Source organism: Lichenostomus cassidix, chromosome Z (genome assembly GCF_008360975.1).
Source record: "Lichenostomus cassidix isolate B80296 chromosome Z, HeHo_3.0, whole genome shotgun sequence".
Classification (NCBI taxonomy): domain Eukaryota; kingdom Metazoa; phylum Chordata; class Aves; order Passeriformes; family Meliphagidae; genus Lichenostomus; species Lichenostomus cassidix.
The window spans coordinates 1,692,181-1,714,985 of NC_139511.1; the positions used below are offsets into that span (position 1 = coordinate 1,692,181).

The following is a 22,805-nucleotide window of genomic DNA, read 5'->3' on the forward strand; positions in this document are numbered from 1 at the left end:
CAGGCACTTCAAGCACTTGCCACATTCATGTGGTAGACTTCACCAGTGTAAACCAGATGTCCTCCACACCTACCAGCTTTCTTTGAGGGTCAAATATTCCTCTGTAACTTCATCTATCTTTAGTGCCAACCACCTGGCTCTGCTATTATGGTGCAGCCTGTCCTTGCATAGGTTCCTGTTGTCCCAGAAGGTTCACCAGCTTCCCAGCTGAATATCCTGCTTCCCTGAGGGTTGCAGCCTCCTCAGCAGCACAGGGGGGTTGGACAGCTCAACAGTTTCCCTGCAGGCCTCTCTATCCAAGGAAGTTCCTTGTTGCAAACAACACAACTGACTTTAATTTTGTGTTGAGTTAAAAGTTCAGAATATGCTCATTAACTATGAATATTTAGGTTCTTTGGACTCAGTCCAGTGACTGTAACTCAGAGCTACTTGAAATGTGCAGTTTGTACTGTCTCCATTTTTGTGGATGATGAACCTACTGCAGCTGCAGATCTTTCCAGCCCGGGCACTGAAGACCCATTTATGAGCAAATCTTACTCTTTGAGAACAAATCCCGACATCTGCTGCAACATTACGGTCTGGCTGTACTCAGACACTGTTGGTTTGTTGTTTTAATTTTCCTTTATAGTTTGTGGGTATGATGTTCCAAAACTTCACATGTGGAAATAGTCCTCACGGAACTGCTTACAGGAAAAAGGACTTAAGTTCTGTGCTCTAATCTGTGGAGCAGCGTTTTGTCATATCGCTCCTTCTGTTCCTACTCCAAATTGTTTATGACCTGTTTAAAGTGTTGTGGATAAAAAAGACTTTAATGAGGGTGTATTTCATAAGTCCCTCTAAAAGACTGGGGTAAGAACTGAACATTTTGCCTGTAATCTAGTCTTTAGTTAGGACAAATTCCAACCTGCTGTTTGTTTTTGTGAATTTCGCTGCTTTCAAGCAAGATGTAATGTTCTTTCCAGAAGTTTTAGTTAGCATAGTTTGTGGTAACACACCATTTGTTCTAAAAGCGACCTTGGTAGGTATTGGGTTGTTTCCTTTTATGTAAAGTCTTTTCCTGCAAACTCTTGCCCTTGGTATATAAAGAATAAATATTTCATGACTTTGCAACCCAGGAATAGACAGCCCAGGACTATCAAGCCTTTTACAAGAGAAAATAAGACTAAACAGAACCAAAACAATTTGGTAGAGACTGAGCCGCTCTCTAGCAATTTTAATTACAAGCGACAGAATATCAGAATTGATTAAACATGGCTAGCCAGAGGACTCAGGTTTTGCCAGATCCATCTGGCTTTCTGTAGGGAAATGCAGGGTTGTTGTAGGGAAATGCTGTACCCTCCTTCAGAGTGCCTGTCTGCCACACATGTCAGGAGTTACTGAAAGCTCTCTCTCCCTCTCAGAAGGTGCTTGGGATCTCACAGGAACCAGCTGTGACTCCTCACTGCTGTTGCTAAAAGATTTATGCAAGTGGTGAGTAATGAGACTCCCTGCCCAGCATCCTGGTCCATCCCAGGCAGCTGCCTGGTGCAGTGGCTTCAGAGTGAGTCACTCTCTCCCACTGGGGCCCTGAAGCCAGTCCCTTCTCTGGGGCAGAAAAAAGGGAGAGCACATAAAAAATGGCTCTGCATGAGAGCAGAAGGCTTGAATTTAAGCCTTTTGTTTCAAATCATCTTTTGTCTGGAAGCTTCTTCCGAAACTTCTCATTATCTCAGTTTCTGAGCTTTGGTCCATCCAAAAATCCAGTGTCCTGCAGCTCTGGCTGCTTTGGGGCTGACATGAAGCTTTCACACAGTGATTCCCACCACAGCTGACAACAAAACTGTCCTGCTCAGGATGTGGGCTCTTGGTGCAACCCCAGCCCTCTGGTCACAGCTCTCTCTATATGTTTCCCTCCTCACCTGAGCACACAGTCACACCACAGATCTGTGGCAAGCCAGGCAGCTGTTTCAGTCATCACAAAGACAAACTGGATATTTAGGAAAGGGGATATCTCCTTCATCCCTGCTCAGGCTCCTCACTCCTATTTCCTGAGTCTCTCCAGAAAAAAATCTCAAAATATTAATTTTAATTTGCATTTAAAAGTAACCTCAATCCGTATTTTGAGCATTTTGCTTGCTTTGAAAGGGGAATCATATTTACTGAAATACATGGAAAACACAGGGAGTAAATTCAATTTAAAAATGATATTCACTAGTTTCAGCAAAGCAGCCAACCTGGACAACTTTTAAAGTACAGTTAAGTTCAGGATTTTAACTTCAGCAGTGTTCTGGTTACAAAATTACATTGTATGAAGTGTCTTGACTTTATGAAAATAAGAGTGCCCCAGACTAATAATACATGATTTAAAATCAAAAAGTCTTGTTAAAAACCCCTGAAACTGTTTTCCCTTTGATCACAAGTGCTTTTCACTCTTCAAAAACCACATGGGTCTAAGTTTCTGAAACATTATCTGTGTGTTTCATTTCATCCCTCCAAGGCTTTTGCCAGACCTTTTCTTTCCTTTTTTGCTTTTTTTTTTTTTTTTTCTGAGAGATGCCTAATCATGTATCCTGATGGGGCCTGAAAAGGTTTCAGGTTAGACACATGATTAAGTACTTGCAGCTTCTTGGAGGCTATCATCAGAGGGAAAGCTTTTCATGTACAGGATTTATATTAACACATTTGAATAAAGTTAAAAAAATAGGAGAGCTGTTGCTGAGAAATTATGCTAATTTTTAAGGGATTAAAACTTTTTATCGTTAAAAAAATCCTTTTTAATTGATACATATTTAGTAATTAGCTCTTGCAGGGAGCTGTAGGGGATTTATTTAATTTACCTAATCCCATATTTCAGCCTCCCAGTCTTGCCAGGCCTAATTCACTGGACTTTGTAGAACTCTTGCCACAGACTTCAGCTCACTTTGGATGGGCCATTGTATCCCCACACCATGTGCAGAGCAACTTGCGCTCTAGAAATGCACTAATCAAAATGCATACAGGTTTCTAGCTTACATACCTTCAACAAAGCTGAACCTGATGAGCTCCGTACACAGAGGTGGTGGAATTTTGGAAACATAAATCCCCATTTTGCTGAGAAACATCGATTTATTAAAGCTGAATTCTTTCATAGACCTGTATTGATTTTGGCGAATCTTTCAGCAAAACATTTTTTACTTGACTCAAAACACGTGTTGACCGTTTTGCTCTGGATTTGTCCATTCTCTTTCCCATTTTCCTCTCTCATTTTGACTTTGTTTCATGCACCTTTATTGCTTCTCGTTGGTTATACCACTTTGGTTTGGCACAGCGATTTAATTTTAGCGGGAGATTGGAAAATTCCAGTTCTGGGGTGGTGTTGCCATGTGTGTTCTTTGGGAACGGAGTCCACCCTGCTTTGATTGTTTCAATACAGCAAGCAGAGCAGATCCAAGTCAGCCACTGTTTTGGGCCTCTTGCTTTGATGCTTCATCCATCTAAAGCTCAAAATCAGAGCACGATTTCGTGGAAGAAATATAGGAAATTGTGACCTCCACAGAATTTTGAGGTGTCCTACAGCACCAGCCATGATGACTGCAGGCTCAGGAAGTATCCACAGTGCTCCTCTTGCCCAGCAGCAGGAAGGAGAAAGACTTTTAGGCACAGCTCAAAAGCTGGCAGGGGAAACGTTGTCTTCCCCTTCTGCTGCATGTGACTTAGCTTGGAAAACCTTGAATAGCTGGGCAGCTTTGTCCTTCTCCACAGCAACCGTCGGTAGCTGCGTGTCCCAGCTATTTCCTGGATGAGGGAATTATTTCCAGCCTGATGTCAGGGGCTGTGTTACGGGAGATCTGTGGACTTCTGATCAGTTTGGGAATGGACGCAGAATAATGAAGACATAGGGCGTGGTGACGCCCGAGGAACAGAACTGCCGGTCTGAAGGGGAAGAAAACAAAAATAAGTTTATCTCAGATGAAACACAGTAAAGTGCTGAGCGTAATAAGGGCAGTGTGATCCACCATTTCACAATCCAGTATCAGAATGGTCAAATGCCTTTGGGCAGGACAGGATCCCAAGGTCAGGGCACTGATCACAGTGTCTGCATGGCTGCTGGCTCTGCAGCTCCCCTCTGTGAAGGTGAAGCTGTGCAAAGAGGTTAAGCTGCCTTTTGAGGCAGCTACCCCCAGATAGCTGCCTTTTGTTATTTTCCTGGGAAGGTAGATGTCTGTGCCTCTCTCAGATACGCAGTTTATCAAGAGCTGCATAGCTGCAGAGATCCCCAGTAATTTCCTGGGCCAGGTGTGGCAGTAATAAATCCCTTCAGCTCTCTGCTGGGCTCATGGTGACAAGGACACGCCACAGAGGCTAAGCCCTGCAGCTTCCTCTCACCACTCTGCCTCAGGGTTCTGAGAACTCAGTCAGACCATGCTGAGATCTACAAGAGAATCCCAACCCACTCCAAACCAGCCTGTGCTGTACATCTCAGCAGCATCTCACCCTGAGAAGGAGGGGAAGGATGTGCTGGTTGGGTGCAGCTCAACCTCTGAAATGCTGGGAAAAGTAGGGACAGAGAGAACCTGATTTGTCCACCTGACGGAAATACATGGAACAGCTGTGTGGAGGTGAAGCCTGGGGAGGAGATGCTTCTTTCGCCAGAGCAAGTGAACTTGCATTTACCCAAGTGATTCGAAACTGGATGCCTTAAGAACAACCTCTAAATGCAAACCTTGTGGCCAGAGAGAGAGAGGACAGAGAAGAAGACACAGCTGGAGGCATTTTCCTTTCATTCCCTCAGGTCACTGGATGGGTCAGGTGACAAGGATGGGATTGGGAGCAACAAGGTGAAGAAGAGGAAGATCCATCCCTTGAAGTGCTCAAGTGCAAAGAGATGAAGTCGATTTTGCTCTTTGCTCTGTTTGTGCTCTGGGCACTGGGTATGGCCCATGGCACACAGGGATAATTTCCCTCCTCTCACACCACCTGGGGGGAGCAGAGCAGCAAGAATCCTGCTGCCAGTTCTTACCCAAGTGACAATCTTGGCCGTTTTTTTCTTCAATTGTTTTTTGCGGTCATGAAGCAAAGATTATTGCTTTTATTTGGTGCTGGGTTACAGATTTAATTAGGAAGAGCTGACTAAGAGGCTTGCTGATTTTTTTTTGTCCTTTTTGGCAGTTTTATGATAAATAATGTGGAAAGAGAAATGCTTTTTGCTATTGTTCTTTCGTGGTTAGATTGGCAGGTTAAAATTCGCTCACAGAACTACACTTGCATGTGGGGAAACCAGGAGATAACATAACATATCTTTCCCCCTTCAACCATCTGATTCCTGAAGTTATGAAATAGCAAGTGGTTTTACTTAAGAGTGTTTGTGTTCACAGAGCTAAAAGAGCTCCTGCCTCTGCTGTTTTGTTAGCTGGAAGAAAAGATCATGGGCTGTGGTGTGAAGAGGATGTAAAACTTTTCATTATAGGTTTTTCTTACAAATAAGACAGATTGATAGCTTTCAAATTTCTGTTTTTATAAGAGTCCATTGGTTTTCTCTGATATGGCACATACTTTGTAAGCAGGAACAGATACTGCATTTAGATTTCCATATTTTTCTCATTACATTTGGCTTTTGATTTCAACATCAAAACAGAGTGTAGGTAAGTGGGAGTTATACACCTGGAGTTAGAGAGAAATTCTCACAGCTGCACTGTCAGATTTTGAATTCTGCTACCAAAGTCTCATTATTTATGAACAAAATCCCACAACCCCTGTGCACCACTGTTTCTGGAAAGGTGTGAATGAGCAGGTACTGAATCAGTGCCATCATCAGAGGTTTCTTGTTCAGTCTGTAACTCAGAGAACCAATTTTTAATTTTTTTTTACTTTTTTTTTTTTTTTTTTGTTCTGTTCTTAATCTTAGACTTGTTCAGCTTGGAAAGTTCTGCCAGTAATTTAAACTCCAGCTGGCAAAACTCTTGGACTCAGGGGAACATTCAAGGCTGTCCTTTCTGCCAGGGTTGGTAGCAGGGAAGGAACAGACACCAAGAAGAAACTTAACAAATTAACATATAAAAATATGTAAAAATTAAGCAAAGCAGCTCTCTGCATAGGCATTATGTTCAAATTTGGCTCGAAGATTTCCAACATTAGTTTTGAGTGTCTCAAAATTACTTATATTTTGTAATAATTTATTTTGGCTGTAATTCACAGAAAGAATTCACTATTTCCAGCTTTTGTTCCAACTTAAAGCAATTTTCTGTTGTTCTGGCTGTTAGTAATGACTCAAAACAATCTCTGCCTATCGGGTCTATGTTCTTCCAGGTTCTTAGGTACATACCTAAATGTAAACAGATAAACAATATTTCTGAGTGCAGAAAAACTGCTCAAGTGGTTCCAGTTAGCTACGTGGGTAGATCTGGTAATGTTGAAAAAACAACTTTATAAATTATAATATATATAAATTTTAAAATAAGCATTTTTCTTCCATAAAGTAAAGTAATACATCTCAAAATTATTATTAAACATCACAGAACATGCTAAAATCCTTATCTGGGAATTGCAGAGTTAAACCGTGTCTGAAGTTAGGCAGTTTGATTTCCTTGAAAAAATAGTAAGTTTCAAAATTGCTCCATAATTTTGAATCCTTGTTAAACCATGGTGGAAAAGAAGAGAAAGAAAATGCTCTACTGTGAAAACATAAAATAAATAAATAGAGACTGAAAAAGTATAGTATCTCTGCAAAGTCCTACAGTCCTTCCAAAGTCAACTTCATGCATGTTGTTCAATGTAGAAAGAATCGATTTAAAAAAAAATATACATATAGCCTTTGATATGAGCAGCTGTTGGTGAGATAATTTGCTTTCTTGCTGCTAATATGTTCATGAATTTTATTAGGAAAATCTGCCTCATGTCTTGAACCAGAAGGAGGACAAAGGAGATAGCATATTGCACGCATGATGCAAGGAGTACAGTAATGCAAAACATCTGGGTGGAGCGGAGGACAGCTCAAACTGGTGTTGTCTATTAAAAAAGCAACCTTCCCTTTGTTTATTTTATTCTTTTCACACACAAAAAAAAATAACATGGATAGATTTCTCATTGAAGAAGTGTTGTCTGGGGTTTTTTTTTATCCACTCAAATAAATCCTGAATGATCTGAGTGAAAAACCTTATATATAACTTTTTTGACAAAGTGACTTTAGAGGCCCTCTAGTTGATTTTAGCCAGAGCTGAACTGCATGCAGTTACCATGGAAGAAAATCTGGCTGTTTATTGATAAACTCTTAAAAAATATGGCCCTTACTTATAACACTCTATAAAGGTAATATTTATTGATTCAGTTATTAATATAAACAAACCAAATATGCTTGGTGTTTTTTCAGGTTTGCATAATAAATGTGTACCTATTCTGTCAAGTCATTAGCAGATAATAAGTCATGAACAATAAATATCTGCATCCCAGGCATAAATATGTGAACTCCTGGGACTTCCAAGCATTTCTTGGAAATCTGGGAGCTGCGTAAGTGATTGTGAGTAAGTGTACACAATTTCCCAGCAGCGATGAAATAAAGTTACCTCCTTTTTCCACAGATTTAAAAAATTTATTCACTTTGCCCTCATTTTTGTCTAGCTCTGTTGGAGGGTATTGCAATTTCATGTTCATTCAGAGGGTGATCCTGATAGTCACTCAAAGTATGGCAATTGGGGTCTGAGGGAGTGTTTGTGTTGGCTGCAAAGCCAATTCCATCCACATTAAGGAAACTGGTCCTGTGATTAGAAGGCAAAGTTTGAGACTTTGCTGCCTCCTTTCCATTGTGCCATTGAAAAAACCAAATAAAGTAGCCATTGAGGAAGATTGGTGAATTTTTTAGGAGATGTTTAACTGCTATCACTCAGGAGCACACACAGCTTGTGTGCTCTCCTTCATTTCCCAAGCTGTGAAATAAAACTGGTGTGGTTCAAATTGGCCCTGACCAAGCAGAGAGGGGGGAAAAAATAGCAAGAATTCATTGATGCTTGATTGTCTGAGCACTGTCTCATACATTGATAAAAAGCAACAAACATCTTCTCCAGGGCCCCAAACACAAAAATCTCTCATGTTCAGGCTGTCCTTTGCTCCACGGGGTTTCAAGAACTTTACTCCTTCTTGCTCAACTGGATGTTTCAACCTAAAAGAAGTAAATAAATAAATATAAATGGAAAAAACACATGTCTACATAAAATCTAAGTCTTCTTTATAAAACCACAAAAAGTTTTAACATGTGGTAGGGAAAAGAAGCTGTTCCTTTTTTTTTTTTTTTCCTGCTGGCAAAGAACACCACCACTTCTAAACACAGCAACGTCATATTTTCTTGCCCTCACAATTTCCTTTTCACTTTCACTTCTCCTTCAGGAAAGCTGAAATATCAGCCCTTTAACCTCATTTTCTTACTCTGTAATTCTACCTTCAAGTTCTTCCAGAAACTCTGAGCAGCCATGCTCTGACCAGCCTTCCTACATCAGGGTAAATCAAATGGGTCTCTTGCAAAGGTGGCATTTTCAAAGCTGAGTTTGTGAAACTGAACAAATATTTGTGTCATCCTGACTTGCAGCTATGGAATTCCTATCTGCAGCTATCCAAGGAGCACCTCATTAGCTATGGGTGTGTGACAAGACTGGATTTGTGCATAGCTACTGCTTATGCTTGAGTACACACTGTAAATAATGTAATTGTTTTGATTTCTGCACGTGAGGGGAGCTGAGTTGTTTGCACTCTTAGAAGCTAAGCAAGATTTGATTTTGCAGGAAGTTCTAGATGTAGTCGTGTCTGTCTGGTAAGCAGTGAGTCCTCATAAGCACAGACTGTTTAATGCATTCTTTATATGCTTACTGTGACTTAAAAACTATATATTTTTCTTTATTTGCATCCTTATAAGGTTTTTCACTCTCAGTCACTTAGCAGTTAACAACACTGGTTTAAGACATTCACATCTTCCACCCACCTGCTCCCATGGCCCTTCTGAAGATTTCTGACCTGGAAGAACTGGCAGAAGGGAAGATGCTTCCAACCTGGGCTTTTCTGAGGAAAACCTGTTTTCTGAGCACTCACATTTTTCTGGAATTTAAAATCTACTGACAGACCTTGCAGTGTTGGCACACATTTCCTCCTCAGATGGAATGGAAATGTGGGAGTGGACAAAGTGCAAGGCCACCAGGTCCTTTAAAACATCACAATTTGGTTCATTGGAAGGACTTTTCTTTCTGTCTCCTGCTCATCTAGGAGGGTTCAACACTTTGCCTTTGCATGTTCAGCACTCCCATGGAAACATTTCTCTGTGTGGAGGAGTTTCAGAGGAGCATCTTTGAAGTGTTTTCCAAAGATCAACATCATTTTCTTACTATTAAGTTTATGATCTTATGGCTCACCATTCTCACCTTTCCCCACAATAAATTTCTTCCAGCATAATTTAAAGGCAGGGCAGCAGCAGCACTATCTAGTGGCATGCTTGGTTCCACTGCTTAAGCACACGCTCTCTGCAGTGAGGGTTCCCTTTATGCAGCTTGTAATTAAGTGCTGAAAATCAGTGAAGTCAGGATTTCACCCTCTTTGTACATCTGAGTTGGGTGCTTCAGCAAGCCTTGAAGAAAACCCACAGGTCTGCAGCTCCATGTCATCCTTGACATTTTCAAATAAAGTTTTGTCTTCCCAGATCAGTACCTGGCTGTCTGATAGGCACTTGTTTGACACAAGGACTTCTAGGGGTAATTACATAAATGACAAATATGAAGAATATTGCTACTTTTCTCATTCCATCTGACTTTAAGTTAGGTGTTCTGCAGCTTTAAAGTGTGTTATTGTATATCATTCAAAGCTCAAAACAACTACCTAAAGCCTTTGAACTTAACAATTGTTTTTCAGCGTGGCATTTAGGGTTTTTTTGGGAACATTCAAACTAATGAATTAAGGTAACATTAATTTGTGTACTGACTGTATTTTTTTCCTTTTTTTTTAAGCTAAAAAAGTCACAACAGAGCCTACAACTGTTGAGCCTGTGACATCCCTGAGAACTGACAGTGTGAAATTGTCACCTGATGTAGTTCCTCTGGAGCCTCCCATCTCTGAGACTCCGACCACTGAAGTGCCTGCCACCCCAACAGCTTCTGAGGAGGAAACAACCCCAGAGAGCGAAGAAGACACAGAAATGACTACTGATGTGGCTGAGGAGAAAAGGGAGATGGAGGTGCTCATGGAGAACATTCCCTTAACCACCCTTCTACCTCAGACTGTCACCGATGGCGAAATATTCACTTACGATACACTGGGGAGGACTGAATCCGATATGTCACCCAGGCTGACAGAGACCACGTCTCCAGCTTTGGAACTGGATCACACTTACTCTGAAGCAGAGCTGCCCGAGGAACCAGGTAGGTCTGAAAGCATTGAGGACGCTTTCTTGACCTCTGTAATTTTTCAGGATAGCACAGCTGTAGCTAAGAGTTCCACTGGTTTTTGGGAAGATACTGAAACGGGAGATGCGCGAAGGCATGATGCTGATAATCAGACTGAACAAATAGAGGTGGGTCCTCTGAGGACAGCCACAGATAGCTTCTTACAGACTTCTCGGAGAGAGGCTGCCAGGACAGGGACTTCAGAGTCATTGACAAAAGAGAATGTGTCTCACCTTACGAATGCACCCACAGAAGAATCAATGGAGGCCAAATCTGACAAGAAGCTTACGACTGTTGTAATCCCCAAAGCTTTGCTGACCGATGGGTCTGACCTTTCTGCAGAGGGGGAGGGCAGCGAGATGCACACCACGGTGCTTGGCAGGGATTCTGGTGTGGCTGCTGGGAGTGCCTCAGGATCAGAAGTGCCTGCTGCACCACAGACACTCCTAGATGAGCACGCAGTGACCACTGGGCAGTTTGCTACAGCAAAAGAGTCAACGCCGTGGGTTAAATTCAGCTCTGCAACAGTGTTTGACAGCGAGGCCTCAGCTCAAGGGAGCAGAGAGGACCTCAGGGATGTGCAGCCCACCGTGGCATCTGGAACACCTGTATCCTTTTTTGTGTCAGCTGCTGACCAAACAGAATCTGGGGCCGTTTCTGGAAGCACTGACTCCCTGCCAAGCTTTGGAGAAGACACCACGGCTGTTATCCCCTTGTCTCAGCAGACAGAAGCATCAGCTGGTTTGGAGGAGCAGGAGGAGACAAAGCAGCCAGAAACAAAGACTACAGATGTGAAGGTCCCTCACTCCACTGCTGTTGTTCCACCCTGTGTTACAGCAGAATCTGAGGGATGTTCTGCACGGGAGAAGATCACACAGGCTCCTCCAGGCTCTGGCACAACAGATGAAGAAGAGTGGTATATGACAGAGGAGTCATCTCACACTGAAATAGTGCTTGAGCTTGCTACAGAGGATGGCTTCTCTGGAATGGAGCCCACATCGTCCCCAGGGCACATTGCAGAATCCACAGAGCACCCAGGAGCTCCAATTTCAGCAGCTACAGATGAAACTGAGACAAGCACAGAGCCAGCGGAGACCACAAGGGATGAAGAAGTGGTGTCAGCTGATTTTGGTCAGAGTAGAGACACCACAAGCGCCTCCCACACGAGCAGCTCTTTGGATTTGGAAATGACCAGACTATCCAAAATACCAGTGGAAGAAAGTAGTGCAACCATAGGGTCTTTTAGCTCCTCCAGTGTTACTGTATGGCCGAGTGCTGTGCCCACAGCCGTGGGGGGAACTGAAGGAGATGAGACACCAGGGATAAAGGGAACTATTGTATTTACAGATGTAACAGAGGTAGATACTGCAGTGCCACAGAAGGAGTATGATGCTTCCCTAGTTCCAGTTACTGTAGACGGTGAGGTCACTAGAGATGTGCCAATTACTGATCAGACTCCTTTTGATGATATCTTTCATACAGAAGCAACAGAAACAACTGCAAAGCATAGCGAGGGGTTCTCAGAGGAACTCTCCACACAGGACCGAGGTTGGGAACCAGGAACTGCCACAGAGCCCATGCTTTCTGTGACCTCTGCCCACACACAAGAACCAGAGATGTCACCAGGACCTGAATCACCTCGAACAGCGGTTCAGGAGAGGCAGGATGAGACAGGCTCAGCTTATGAGGAGATGTTCACAGCAACAGAGGTACCAGTGCCTGCAGCAGAGTTCACAGACCACGGAGGAGTGCTGGGACCTGAGGAAACCAGCACCTGGTTGCACCTCACAGTGACCCCGAAAGCTGAAACTGCTCCTGGCCGAGATGAGGAGGTCACTGGAGTGCTGGCCATAACTGCTGGAACTGAAGCAAAAACACAGGAGAGCCCAAGAGTTCCCACCAGGGAGGAAGACAGTGATGCAGGGAGCTGGGAATCTGTGCCACCCTCCCACAGGATGCCAGCAGGACACTCCACTGTGGAAAGCATTACTCACCTGACCTTGGGAGCTTCTCCAAGCCAAGCTACGGAAGGCTCAGGAATGACTGCAGAACCTGAGGAAATCAAGCCAGCTGTATCTGCAGCTACTGCAACAGATCAGGCAATGCTTCTCAGCAGTGTAAAAACACCTTCCATTGGTGCTGTAGACAGAATTCAGCCCACATCTGCATCCAGACCTTTTGTCACCCAGAAAACTCCACGCATCATCCCTGAGGAAGAGGAGGAGGTAACAAGCCATGACATCATCATCATTGATGAATCTGTCTCCCCCAGCAAAGCCACAGCTGAGGATGATCTCCCAGGAAAGATGCTAGAGCCAGAAATCGATACGGAATATTTCACAGCGTCAACTGCCACGGCAGTGGCACGACCTACTGCTCCACCCCAAGTGAAGGAGGCCACAGAGGCCTTGCAACCTCAGGAGGTGTCTCCTTCTACTTCACACCCTGATAATGACATAAGATTGTATGTTATTCAAATCACAGGCAATGACACAGGTAAGATTTTGCCTTTTAGACCCGCAGTCCATCAGAGTGGACAGTTTGTCTTGACAGACAGGTGTGCTTTAGAATATGCTGGAGATGTTTCTTGGATCACTGAAGGATGCAAAGTGCCACTTTTGTCTAGACAGCAACTTACCGAATATTGGTAGGTCTATTTTTCTGTCCATTAAAAGCCCCTCAGAAATGTGTTTTATATATGCTGTGTGGTAAGAATAATTTCTATGTGAGAATGAATATGAAACTGTTATATTTCCTCTTAAAAGTCATGATGGCTACAGTCCAGTTTTCTTTTTGAATGTTGTCAAGTCATCAATTTAACTCCAGCTGTCTGTGAAACAAGCATTTTAATTTCACAGCTTCCATTCCATGCATTACTAGTCCTAAACGAAGCACCAGATTATTTTAACATTCCATTGGTCTGTAGCAATTAACAATGCCATGTACAGTGTAGTCAGCTAAAAAATGGTTAAACCACTCTAGTGCCTCCTGTCATTTGGAGGAATGGGGTTTTTTTCATGTTTTTATAGCATATCACAGCATTTTTTAAATCCATCTTAGAAAATATGTGATGCAAATTGACGTAATTTTTAATTCTGCCACATTTTTTAGCTGATGGTTCTGTACATGTGTATGTAGCTTCAATTCCATGGGTATCCAGAACAGAAACTTCTAAAGTAGCAATGAACTGTTGGGGTTTATGATGAATATGTCTCCATAATGCAACGGCTGAGGGATGTGCAGTTTTACCTTAATGAAGACTGTCAACTGACTGTTATTTAAGATGTCACGGTAAAACCTTATATTTTAAAATGAATGTAGAGGAACTGACAAGCAGGACAAAGCACAGAATTTCTCTTCGGTTCAATGTTTTATTCTGTTTATTATTTTATAGTTGTATAATAATTATTTTATTTTTTTGAAGGAACACAGTAAAAAATGGATTTTGTGTCTTAAATATCGTAACTACAAGCATTGCTTTAGAATGATTGTGTGAGAAACTGTTTTCTTTTTGGCTCTCGGCTGTAACCTCCGTGTCTCTGAAGAACTCATCCAGCAGAATCCATAATTTATGGGAGTCTTTTGGATGGTTTTGTCAGGTTTGTGCTTGGTAGGGTTCCATTCAAAAATCAAAAGCCAGTAGAAGTTTTTTTCCTTGAGATGTGAGGTATCCTGGTTGGACATTTCATACCTTAACTTGGTATCTTTTTTTGACGTTATGCTTATTATCCTACTTCATATTTACAGGATGCAAACCTGCACAAGTTATATCAATGGTAGCTTAGCCTTCTATTTCAGAAAATGATAGTTCTGAAGCTTTTGTTTCCGTGGTATATTATCATTATTTTGTCTTTATATGTTACTGGTGTCTTGAGAGTCTCCATTAAATGATACAAGCCCAGTAAGTCAGAGCAGAAGGGTAACTTCTGAAGAAAAGAGTTAACAAATCCTTTTGTACCTCTGGAAATTCAATTAATTTGACTTAGTAATGAATAGCTGGACTAGTTAGTGGGGAAATTATTTTTGTTGTTAGATTTTTGAGTTATGCTGCAGTTTATTTCACACAGGAGTGTGGGCTGTGCTGTGTTGCCCCAGGTGATGGAAAGAAGTAGGATGGTTTGGAAGGGTGTGGATTTAGGATTTCTCTGCATGTACATCAAGGAGAGCCTTATTCTACACTGTGTTCTTTCAGAATGCTGTGCTTCATTAAAATAGGATTTGGTTCAAAGCGGATTGTCTGAAGGACAGTGGATCAATGTGTAGATGCTCTTCAGAGGTACTCTTGCTCTGCCTAGGGTGATCAGGTCTCCAGGACAAACTAACTTCAGGATTTGTTTTCTTCATCTTCACCACCTTTCAAAGCTGTGCATGCATTTCCCAGGTGTAGACTTGCAGATGTGTGACGGTGTTTATAAGCAGAGTTAATCATCCTTAAAAAACTGCCTTTAAGAAATATTTAGCCTCTGAGGAGAGAAAAAAAAGTTTGCTTTCTTGAAATATTATTAAATTCTCAATATGGCACTGTCAGAGTTCTTTTGGAACACAAAGAGCCTCATCATGTATCTCATGCAAGGTTAAAAAGGAGTTTTCTTTATTATTCTGTTTTCAGGCCCTGGCAGTGGGAATTCCTCCACTTAGCCATCCAAAGGCACCCTGTACCTCCTTACCATAAATTCAGTTAGAGCTGCCAGATATCTATTCTCTCTGAGGGTTTGGATTGATTACTTTTACTGCTACAGAAATGAAAGACTATGTCTGAAAAATCCTGTCAGGCCATTTTGCTTCATTTTTCCTTAGTCCATAAACTTTTCTTTGTGCTGAAGAGAATGTGCATAGGGAGTGATGAAGAGGAATGAGTTTGGCAAATCTTACCAACATATGCCTTTCACTAGGATGCAGAGTCTTCTTATTCTATCACCCTTTATTTGAGAATTGATTCACAGTCATAAAGAACTACATAAACTGTGCCTCTGGCTTTTTATTGATCAGCAACTATAAATACAGTTTTCATCATTATATCTCTGATAAAATAAAGGGTTTTCCTCCTTTGGCATGCTTTCAAGGTAACACAGCCTAGCATTTTAAGGTAAAATTAATCAGTGATGGTTATAAGCAAAGTCTTTCATTGATTTTCCAGTCAAGAGTCCAAAAGTGCCTCCTAGGAAAGGACAGCTTTCTCACCAAAGCCCTTCAAAAAATAGCTATTTCAAATAGGAATAATAATGAGAGGTTATATATAGATGGTATTGTCTATAAACGAATATATTTTCCTTTTTGTGTTTGCAGAAGTCCTGGAACTATTTATGAGGTTATTCTTTCCCCCTCATTCTTCACCTCCTTTTGTTCAGCTTTTGCCAGAAGCAACAGTTTAACAGCGAGGCAGGGCTCAGCAGAAATTCAGCACCATGCTTTGTTTCCCATCACTCAATTACAATAAAAACTTGCTATTACACAGCTGAATATTGCTCTCTGCAGCTCCATTTGCCATCCACAGCGTGGGCACAATAATATTTAAGTGCTCCACGGAGGTGCCATTAGGCTCTGTTAGTTAGGAGCAGTATTTCACATTCCATGTGGAAGAGAAAGATCGTGCTAAATGGGCGAGTTTTTGAGGATTTGAGATGTTTCTGGCAGTTTCCATCTGGCAGGACAGAGAACATCCCTGGCAGAACAGAGGCCTGTGGTGGTGGGAGCAGCCCTGGCTCAGGTGGGTTCACCTGTGGCCAAGTACAGGTGGAAGGAGAAGCAGGAAGGATTTCTTGAGCCTTTCTCCTCAAAGCCTCACCAAACCAGCACCAGCTTCTCTGGAGAGCTTTGAAGTCCTTGGGCTGGAATGTGCTGTTGATATATGGAATGTTTTATGGATGTATGGAATGTGGGGGATATTATTCTTCATTATTATTGCAGGCTGAAGCTGCACTTGAAAGGTGTTGAGTTAAATTCAATTAAATATAATGGCAAGGATATTATTCTGTCTTATACACACATCCCCCTTAATATGAAGTAGTGCAATATATATAACTGAAAGTTGCTATTAAATGTTGTCATTTCTAAGACTTTACATTTATAAACCAGAAAAAGTTTTTCCTAGAGGACTTTTCTTATCCAGAGGGTAAATAGCTTTATTACTCGCTTTAAAAATTCATGCTTGCTGTCAATTAATACTTTCATAAAGGAAGTTTCAGTTGCTTTTAGATAAAAACAAACAAAACTTGGAAACAGAAGTAATTTGGAGGCCTGGTAGAAGGTCAAGCTCAATTTAGATTCTGGAGGATGTGTTCTAGGGCTGATAAGAAAGAACATAGAGTTGAACAGATAAAGAATTCTAATTTGTGTAATAAGAATAATGAAAGAGCAGTTTTCATTGAGGAAATGTGCAAACAATCCACACACTTCCATGTGGTCAAACGTGAGGCAGGTGCACAAATTAATCAGGGTAATAAGACACATCTTTTCTGATGGCACGTGGGCAGATCTAGAGCTGGTGTTTCAATTAATGAGGAAAATGACAGTCAATTAATGAGGAAAAAAGAAGGGAAATAATGAGGCAAATATTCAATTAATGAGGAAAATAAGCACATGAGGAAAAATCCGTTTTTTATGCTTCAAACAGGACCAATGGAAGGGGCTTGGGACCTTCACTCCCTTGAGTGGAACGAGGAGCTTTTCCCTTGGAATCATGGAAGTGAGGGAGCCAAATACCCCTGCACCACAAGAACAGCTTCCCACAGCATCAGATGGGACACAAGAGTTTGTCTTCCACCGCCAGGATGCAGAATTTGCCACCCTGTGCCCTGTTGTGTCCTCACAGTTGTAGTTTAGTAATTGTAGTTGCAATGTTGTAGTGGTGAGGGCTGCTGCTGGTGCTGGAAGGTCATGGATTAGCAGCTGGGGAAGAAAAAACCCAAACCTGAAGGAACTTTTCAGCTCATAAAGCTTTTATGAGCTGAAAAATGCTTGTGGGGGTGTTGTTTAACAGCGGCTGGGGGGATGCTGGAAACATAACTCCTGTCTGAATCAGGAGTAATTTGCACACCTGCGTTTTTTGGAGACATTTAAAAGTCTTTATTTAGTGAATGTGTTTCAAAGTACTTATTGGACCCTGGGACTCACACCAGCTCTGTCTGGTTTCTTGTCCCCTCCAGCTTTGAAGAGAACGAAATTGCAGGAACTTGTGCTTTGTAGATGTGGAATTTTATGGGAAGAGGTTACAAACCTTTGTGTTTCAACATGTAATTCTCTGACATGCATATTTCTGTCTTAGCAGTGTGAGAGGGCATGTGAAATTTGAATGAAATGCAGAATGGTAATGAGTCATAGTCATAAACCTTAACAAAGGAGGCAGAATAGAGTCTTTTCAGGTCGATCTTAGGCCTTGCCTTAAAATTCCTTTAATCCTGTTGTCTTCACAGCTCCTTCTGGAGGGCTGTCAAAGATCGTCATGGCTCTCTTTAAGCCTGATTCTAATATCTAGCCTGAATTGCTTCTTGGCCAGTTTATACCCGTGTTTATTCTTGCCAGCATTGTCTTTAGCTTGAATAGGTCTTTTTTCTTCCTGACACTTATCCCTTGATACTTTTATTTCTCTGCTCAGTCACAGAGAATAACCATGTCCCCTTTTTCAGGCCTGGTTTTGGTAACTTTGGAGGGGGGAGTGTGTGTGGGAGGGTGGGAATGCTCTGGTGCTGGGCAGGGAGGGAAGATGCTGGCTCTGCTGTGGGGCTGGGGGTGTTGGGATGAGAGCAGTAATCCCTTCCAGGCAGCACCTTGCCTGCAAGAGAAACAATTTAAAAGCTTGCACCATCCAGGCTTGCATCTTTCTTCATCCTTTATGTTCTCCTTTATGTTGTTTTATTTATGCCCACTGGCAAATAATCTCTGTGGACACCCTTATTTGTGGTACACTAGGTGCAATTTTGGGGTGCCTTTCAAAAAGTTCAGGTGCTAATTACTGTGTCACAGAGACTTCTGCTGGAGGAGAAGAGACTTTGTCTTGTGTGAGCTGAAATCACCATTTGTTTTTGCTCAAACGAAGGGTATATGCTACTGAAAGTCATGATTTCTTCACAGGGCCATTTGAAGCCAAGGTTTACTGTCAGGAAAGATGTTGTCTTGCAGCTAGGCTGGGCTGAATTAATTTCTGGTGGGATCTTGAAGCAACAGCAAAAATGGCCTCACATGGGCAGGACCGATTTCCCACCTTACTAAATGCAACATTTCCTTTTGTTTTTTTATTTTAATGGAGGGCTGGGTTTGTCTCCTTATTAGCTGTGACATTCTAAAGTTCATTTCCCAGGGAAGCAGGTCTGACTGAAGTAATTTCCATGTAGTTTTCATGACCAAATTCCCCATGTTATTCATAAAAGCTGGCGTGGAGATGGCCACGTTCCTCTCGTGCCTCAAGTAACTGAAGTGTTAAATGCTGAGCATCCTGGCCAGATCCTGATATCATCCTCCCCAGTGTAATTACACCACAGTAATTCCAATGAGGTGATTGAGAGCAGAGTGTTGTGGGGATAGTAGGTATCAGAATGTCTTCAAAGCAGTTTGCAGCTTCTGGATTGTGGTATAATTAGGTGATTATTTTTCTTCAGAACACGTTTGAGTTTGACCAGACTGGTAGGTCTGTTGCTTAGTTAAAACAGTTGGGGTTTTTCTGTATTAAAATACTCATTTTGTGTTCTGGTGATGTGGAGGGCTTTTTAAAATAGGTTATACACCAACAGCAGTGATGCTCTGTATGAAAGCAAAACCTAACAACCAAATAATTTTAATAAATTCAAGCCTCTTTTTGTTTGCACTACTCCCTTTTTCAAAAACAAAGGAAAAGAAGAAAAAAACCCAAACCACCAGCCCCATATCCAACAGAGCTGAAACTTGATACTTAGAAAGTTTCACAAGAAGCTAAAACTGAATTAACAAGTGGTCTTTAGGCCACTATTGCTGGCTCTTCCTGAAGAAAGACTTATTATAGAACAATAATTTTTTTTCCAACATTCCTTTCTAGACTTCCATAGATACAAGGAGCAGTGCCCTCACATTAAATACTGTTCAGAGGATGCCTACACATTCCCTGCTGTTTTTGCATTGTATCCAAGGAAACGTCTCAGATCTAGACATAGGGATTACACATTTCCAGCTTTCTTATGGCTCTTTGTTTATTCATGTGAGAAATGAAGGAATTTTATTCATAGGTACAATGTAGTTTTTCATACTTCTGTTGTGAAGAACAGGAATCCTTTTAGAGGTTTTGTTTACGTGTGGAGAAAGCCTTAAGAAATCCTAATGCAGAAAAGATGAGCTGTCTTTTACATGGTGATGCAATATGACTTAATTTTTTTCAGGAAAGTGATTTTCTGTACCAAAGTTTTCTGAATGTGTTCAGATTGTAACTTTCCTAGATGGAGTTTTCAGTGGTCTTTTCTTGCTGTTTTTCTTGCACATTTTCAGTGTAATGATTGGATTAATCCTTGTTAATCCAGCTAGTCTTTTTAAATCTTCCTCTTTTCCTGGAGTGGTTAGGGGATAGATTTAATCAATAATATACAAAATATGCACTGATGTCTTTCAGAATATTTTCCTGCCACAAGTGAGGATGTGTGCAGAGTGGCTGCTGCATATTTTGTGTTCTCTTTGGGAACATGTTGCTGAAATTTTCAATCTTTCTTTCTGGAGTAATTTTTTCTTTCCGAGCTTCTGAGTGAATTAGGACTTTTCTGACAAGTCTTGCATTACTATTTTTCTTAAATGAGGAGAATTCAGTATGAAAAATTTCTACTTCCTGAGGAGGAGAAAAGCAGTTGGAATTTTATTCCTGGTCAGGAGTGTCTTCCAGTAGTCCCTGCCTGCCTTGGTATCACCTCTGCTACACTTCATTACCTCCTTGATAGCCATCATTAGCTCAAAGAGTGCACAAGAAACATTAATTTTTAACTTTCAACCATACTCTTGGATTTTACATGTAACACCTCATCAAGCAGGAGTCCCATAGTTTCAGTGGGAGGTTTTTTGGCATCAGAAAAAGAATTTCCACATATTTGATGTAATTTTTTTTTGTTGTTTTTGCCAAAATAGCAGCAAAGAATGTGCCTATATGTACACAGAGTAGCACTGAGATTTTCGATTGTATTTCATTATGGGATTTTTTTCTAAACCATTGCTTTTCTTTTCTTGAAAGTGGTGAGTAAAATGATTCTGGGGTTACGTATATATTCACTATTCTGGCTTCTGGTGAATTTCCAGTCACATGTTTAGTTAAATATTGAGCACTGGAAGCAAAATTCATGAGTCCTTGGGAAATGCTGTGGACATTTGGTCCAACAGAGAGGACCAAGGATTAACCCAAAGTATTACAGGATATGTATTTGTTCACACCTTAATTGAATTGTTTGACTTCTTGAGCTATGTATATATATTTCAGTTTATTCTGACCACATACAGAGCCTGTCAGGTGTGAACTAATGCTGCAGCTATGTTAGCACAGGATGGAGTCGGTGGCAAGCAGTAGTTTATAGTCAAAAATATGTCTCCCTCTGCTGATTTTTACTGGTGAAAAGCATCTATTTTTAGCTGTAGTTGATTTACAACCTTTGTTCTCAAGTATTGTCCAACAGAAATGTCTTTTTCATAAAAAACCAAAATATAAACCCAAAGTGTTTCTAAAAACAAATTAATATTTTTCCAGAACAAATGTTCCAGTTTTTCCAGGGAAAAACAAAACAAAATGGAAAAGAAAGCTGGGATGAAAAATGTTCTTGAAATAAAAAATTATGTGATTACATGGTTAAAAGAAACACTCATGTTCTCTATGCACTATTTGAAGTTGTGTCTGATAGAGAGACACATTTGTGTCACTCCAGCTGCCACAGAAGGGTCTTTACAGACTTATGCTGATTTCACTGAGAATCTCTGGTTTAACCCTAGGCTGCTTTGGGTGTTTGATAACCAAAACAATTTCATTTATTATCACCTGCAGTTAAATTTAAAAAAAAATTAGTTTGGTTTTATTTTTTTCAGAAGTAAGGGATGATACTGAGAATAATTTATTAAAATTGAAGTTGCAGAATCCACTCTGTGTCTCCTGAGCAATATTTGCAAAGCACAAGACTCAGATCTATGTGGAAAAATCCTTGTGCCATGTATGTCAATATTTATGCAGATAATCACTCTAATCATGTATTCATATTTGCATTTAAGAAGTTTTGAAGATACTGCATAACTTGAGTTATCACTGCCACTTCTGTAGCTACTCAAGTAATTTTGCACATGCAGATGGGTCCAGGACAAGGGTGATTTGCCCCAGAATGGACTATTCTACCAAAGTTTTAGTCATAATTCAATGAAGAAAAATGAAGCTTAAAAATAAAATTGTCATGAGAAAATGACTGTATGTTGCCAAAGGATTAACAGCTCAAAAAAAATCCCAAAAGAGCAGGGATTGCAGCCAAAAAATGTGATTTTGGGTGCTGTCTGCATGACCAGTGGGATTGTGCAGGCAGTAAATTAAATGTGTTCTTATGAGGTGCTTGGAAAAGTGCTTGAGAAATGGTAGGAGATAGAATACCAGAAAAGTGTCATGATCAGTGGAATAAAATTCTCCAGATATCTGTAAAAAGAGCATTTTGGGGTAAAGCAGGTGGAGTAATTGTCATCATAGCTTCAGTTCTTAGAAAAATCCCCATTTTCTATTCCTTCCTTCCTTCCTTCCTTCCTTCCTTCCTTCCTTCCTTCCTTCCTTCCTTCCTTCCTTCCTTCCTTCCTTCCTTCCTTCCTTTCTTCCTTCCTTCCTTCCTTCCTTCCTTCCTTCCTTCCTTCCTTCCTTCCTTCCTTCCTTCCTTCCTTCCTTCCTTCCTTCCTTCCTTCCTTCCTTCCTTCCTCTTTTTCTTCAACCTTTCTTCCTCTTCCTTTCTGTCTTCTTCCCTTTTCTATCTCCTTTTTCCTATCTCCTTTCCTTCCTCTTTTGAGACAAATCAAGAAAGTAAAATTTAGTACATGCCTAGTATGTAAACCAACCTTTCTTACTCCTAAAATAATATGATGTCAACCAATTTTTTCCCCAAACTGCCACATTAAGGAGTATATTGTAAGATTTTTCCTGAAGCCAGGTATTTTTGATATTACTGGAAAAAGGGAGAGGGGAAAGAATATTCCTTCCAGCCCTGAGCAGCCACAGGAGCAGTCAAAGGGTGGGCATATGCTTTGAGATTCTAAGTGTAGTATTCTGACTTTTTCCCACATTTAGGTTGTGGTAAGTGAATTTTTGATTCTTCTTGGAGGGGACATTCTCTCCCCATATTGGTAGGGCCAGAACTGGTTCTTTCTTGTGCCACCTGAGTCATGGCAGAAGCATTTGAGGTTGCCCCAGTCAGCAGGGTGTGAATGCAAGGAAGGGATGGTGGTGAAGTGGGATAGGGAAGGACAAGAACCATTGATATC

General features: G+C 41.1%; 1 protein-coding gene across 3 annotated transcripts in view; it reads left to right on the top strand.

Moving 5' to 3' along the window:
• The window catches only part of VCAN (versican), a 99,048-nt gene that overhangs the window by 35,240 nt on the left and 41,003 nt on the right, over nt 1-22,805 (top strand). The window contains exons 7-8 of one of the 3 annotated variants that reach the window (XM_085043651.1): nt 9,936-10,346; nt 11,853-12,866. In XM_085043651.1, the coding sequence (XP_084899777.1) occupies nt 9,936-10,346; nt 11,853-12,866 (1,425 nt within the window). Of the gene's footprint in view, nt 1-9,935; nt 12,867-22,805 lie in introns of all 3 variants that reach the window. The other 2 variants (XM_085043649.1, XM_085043652.1) reach the window with 2 other exon arrangements.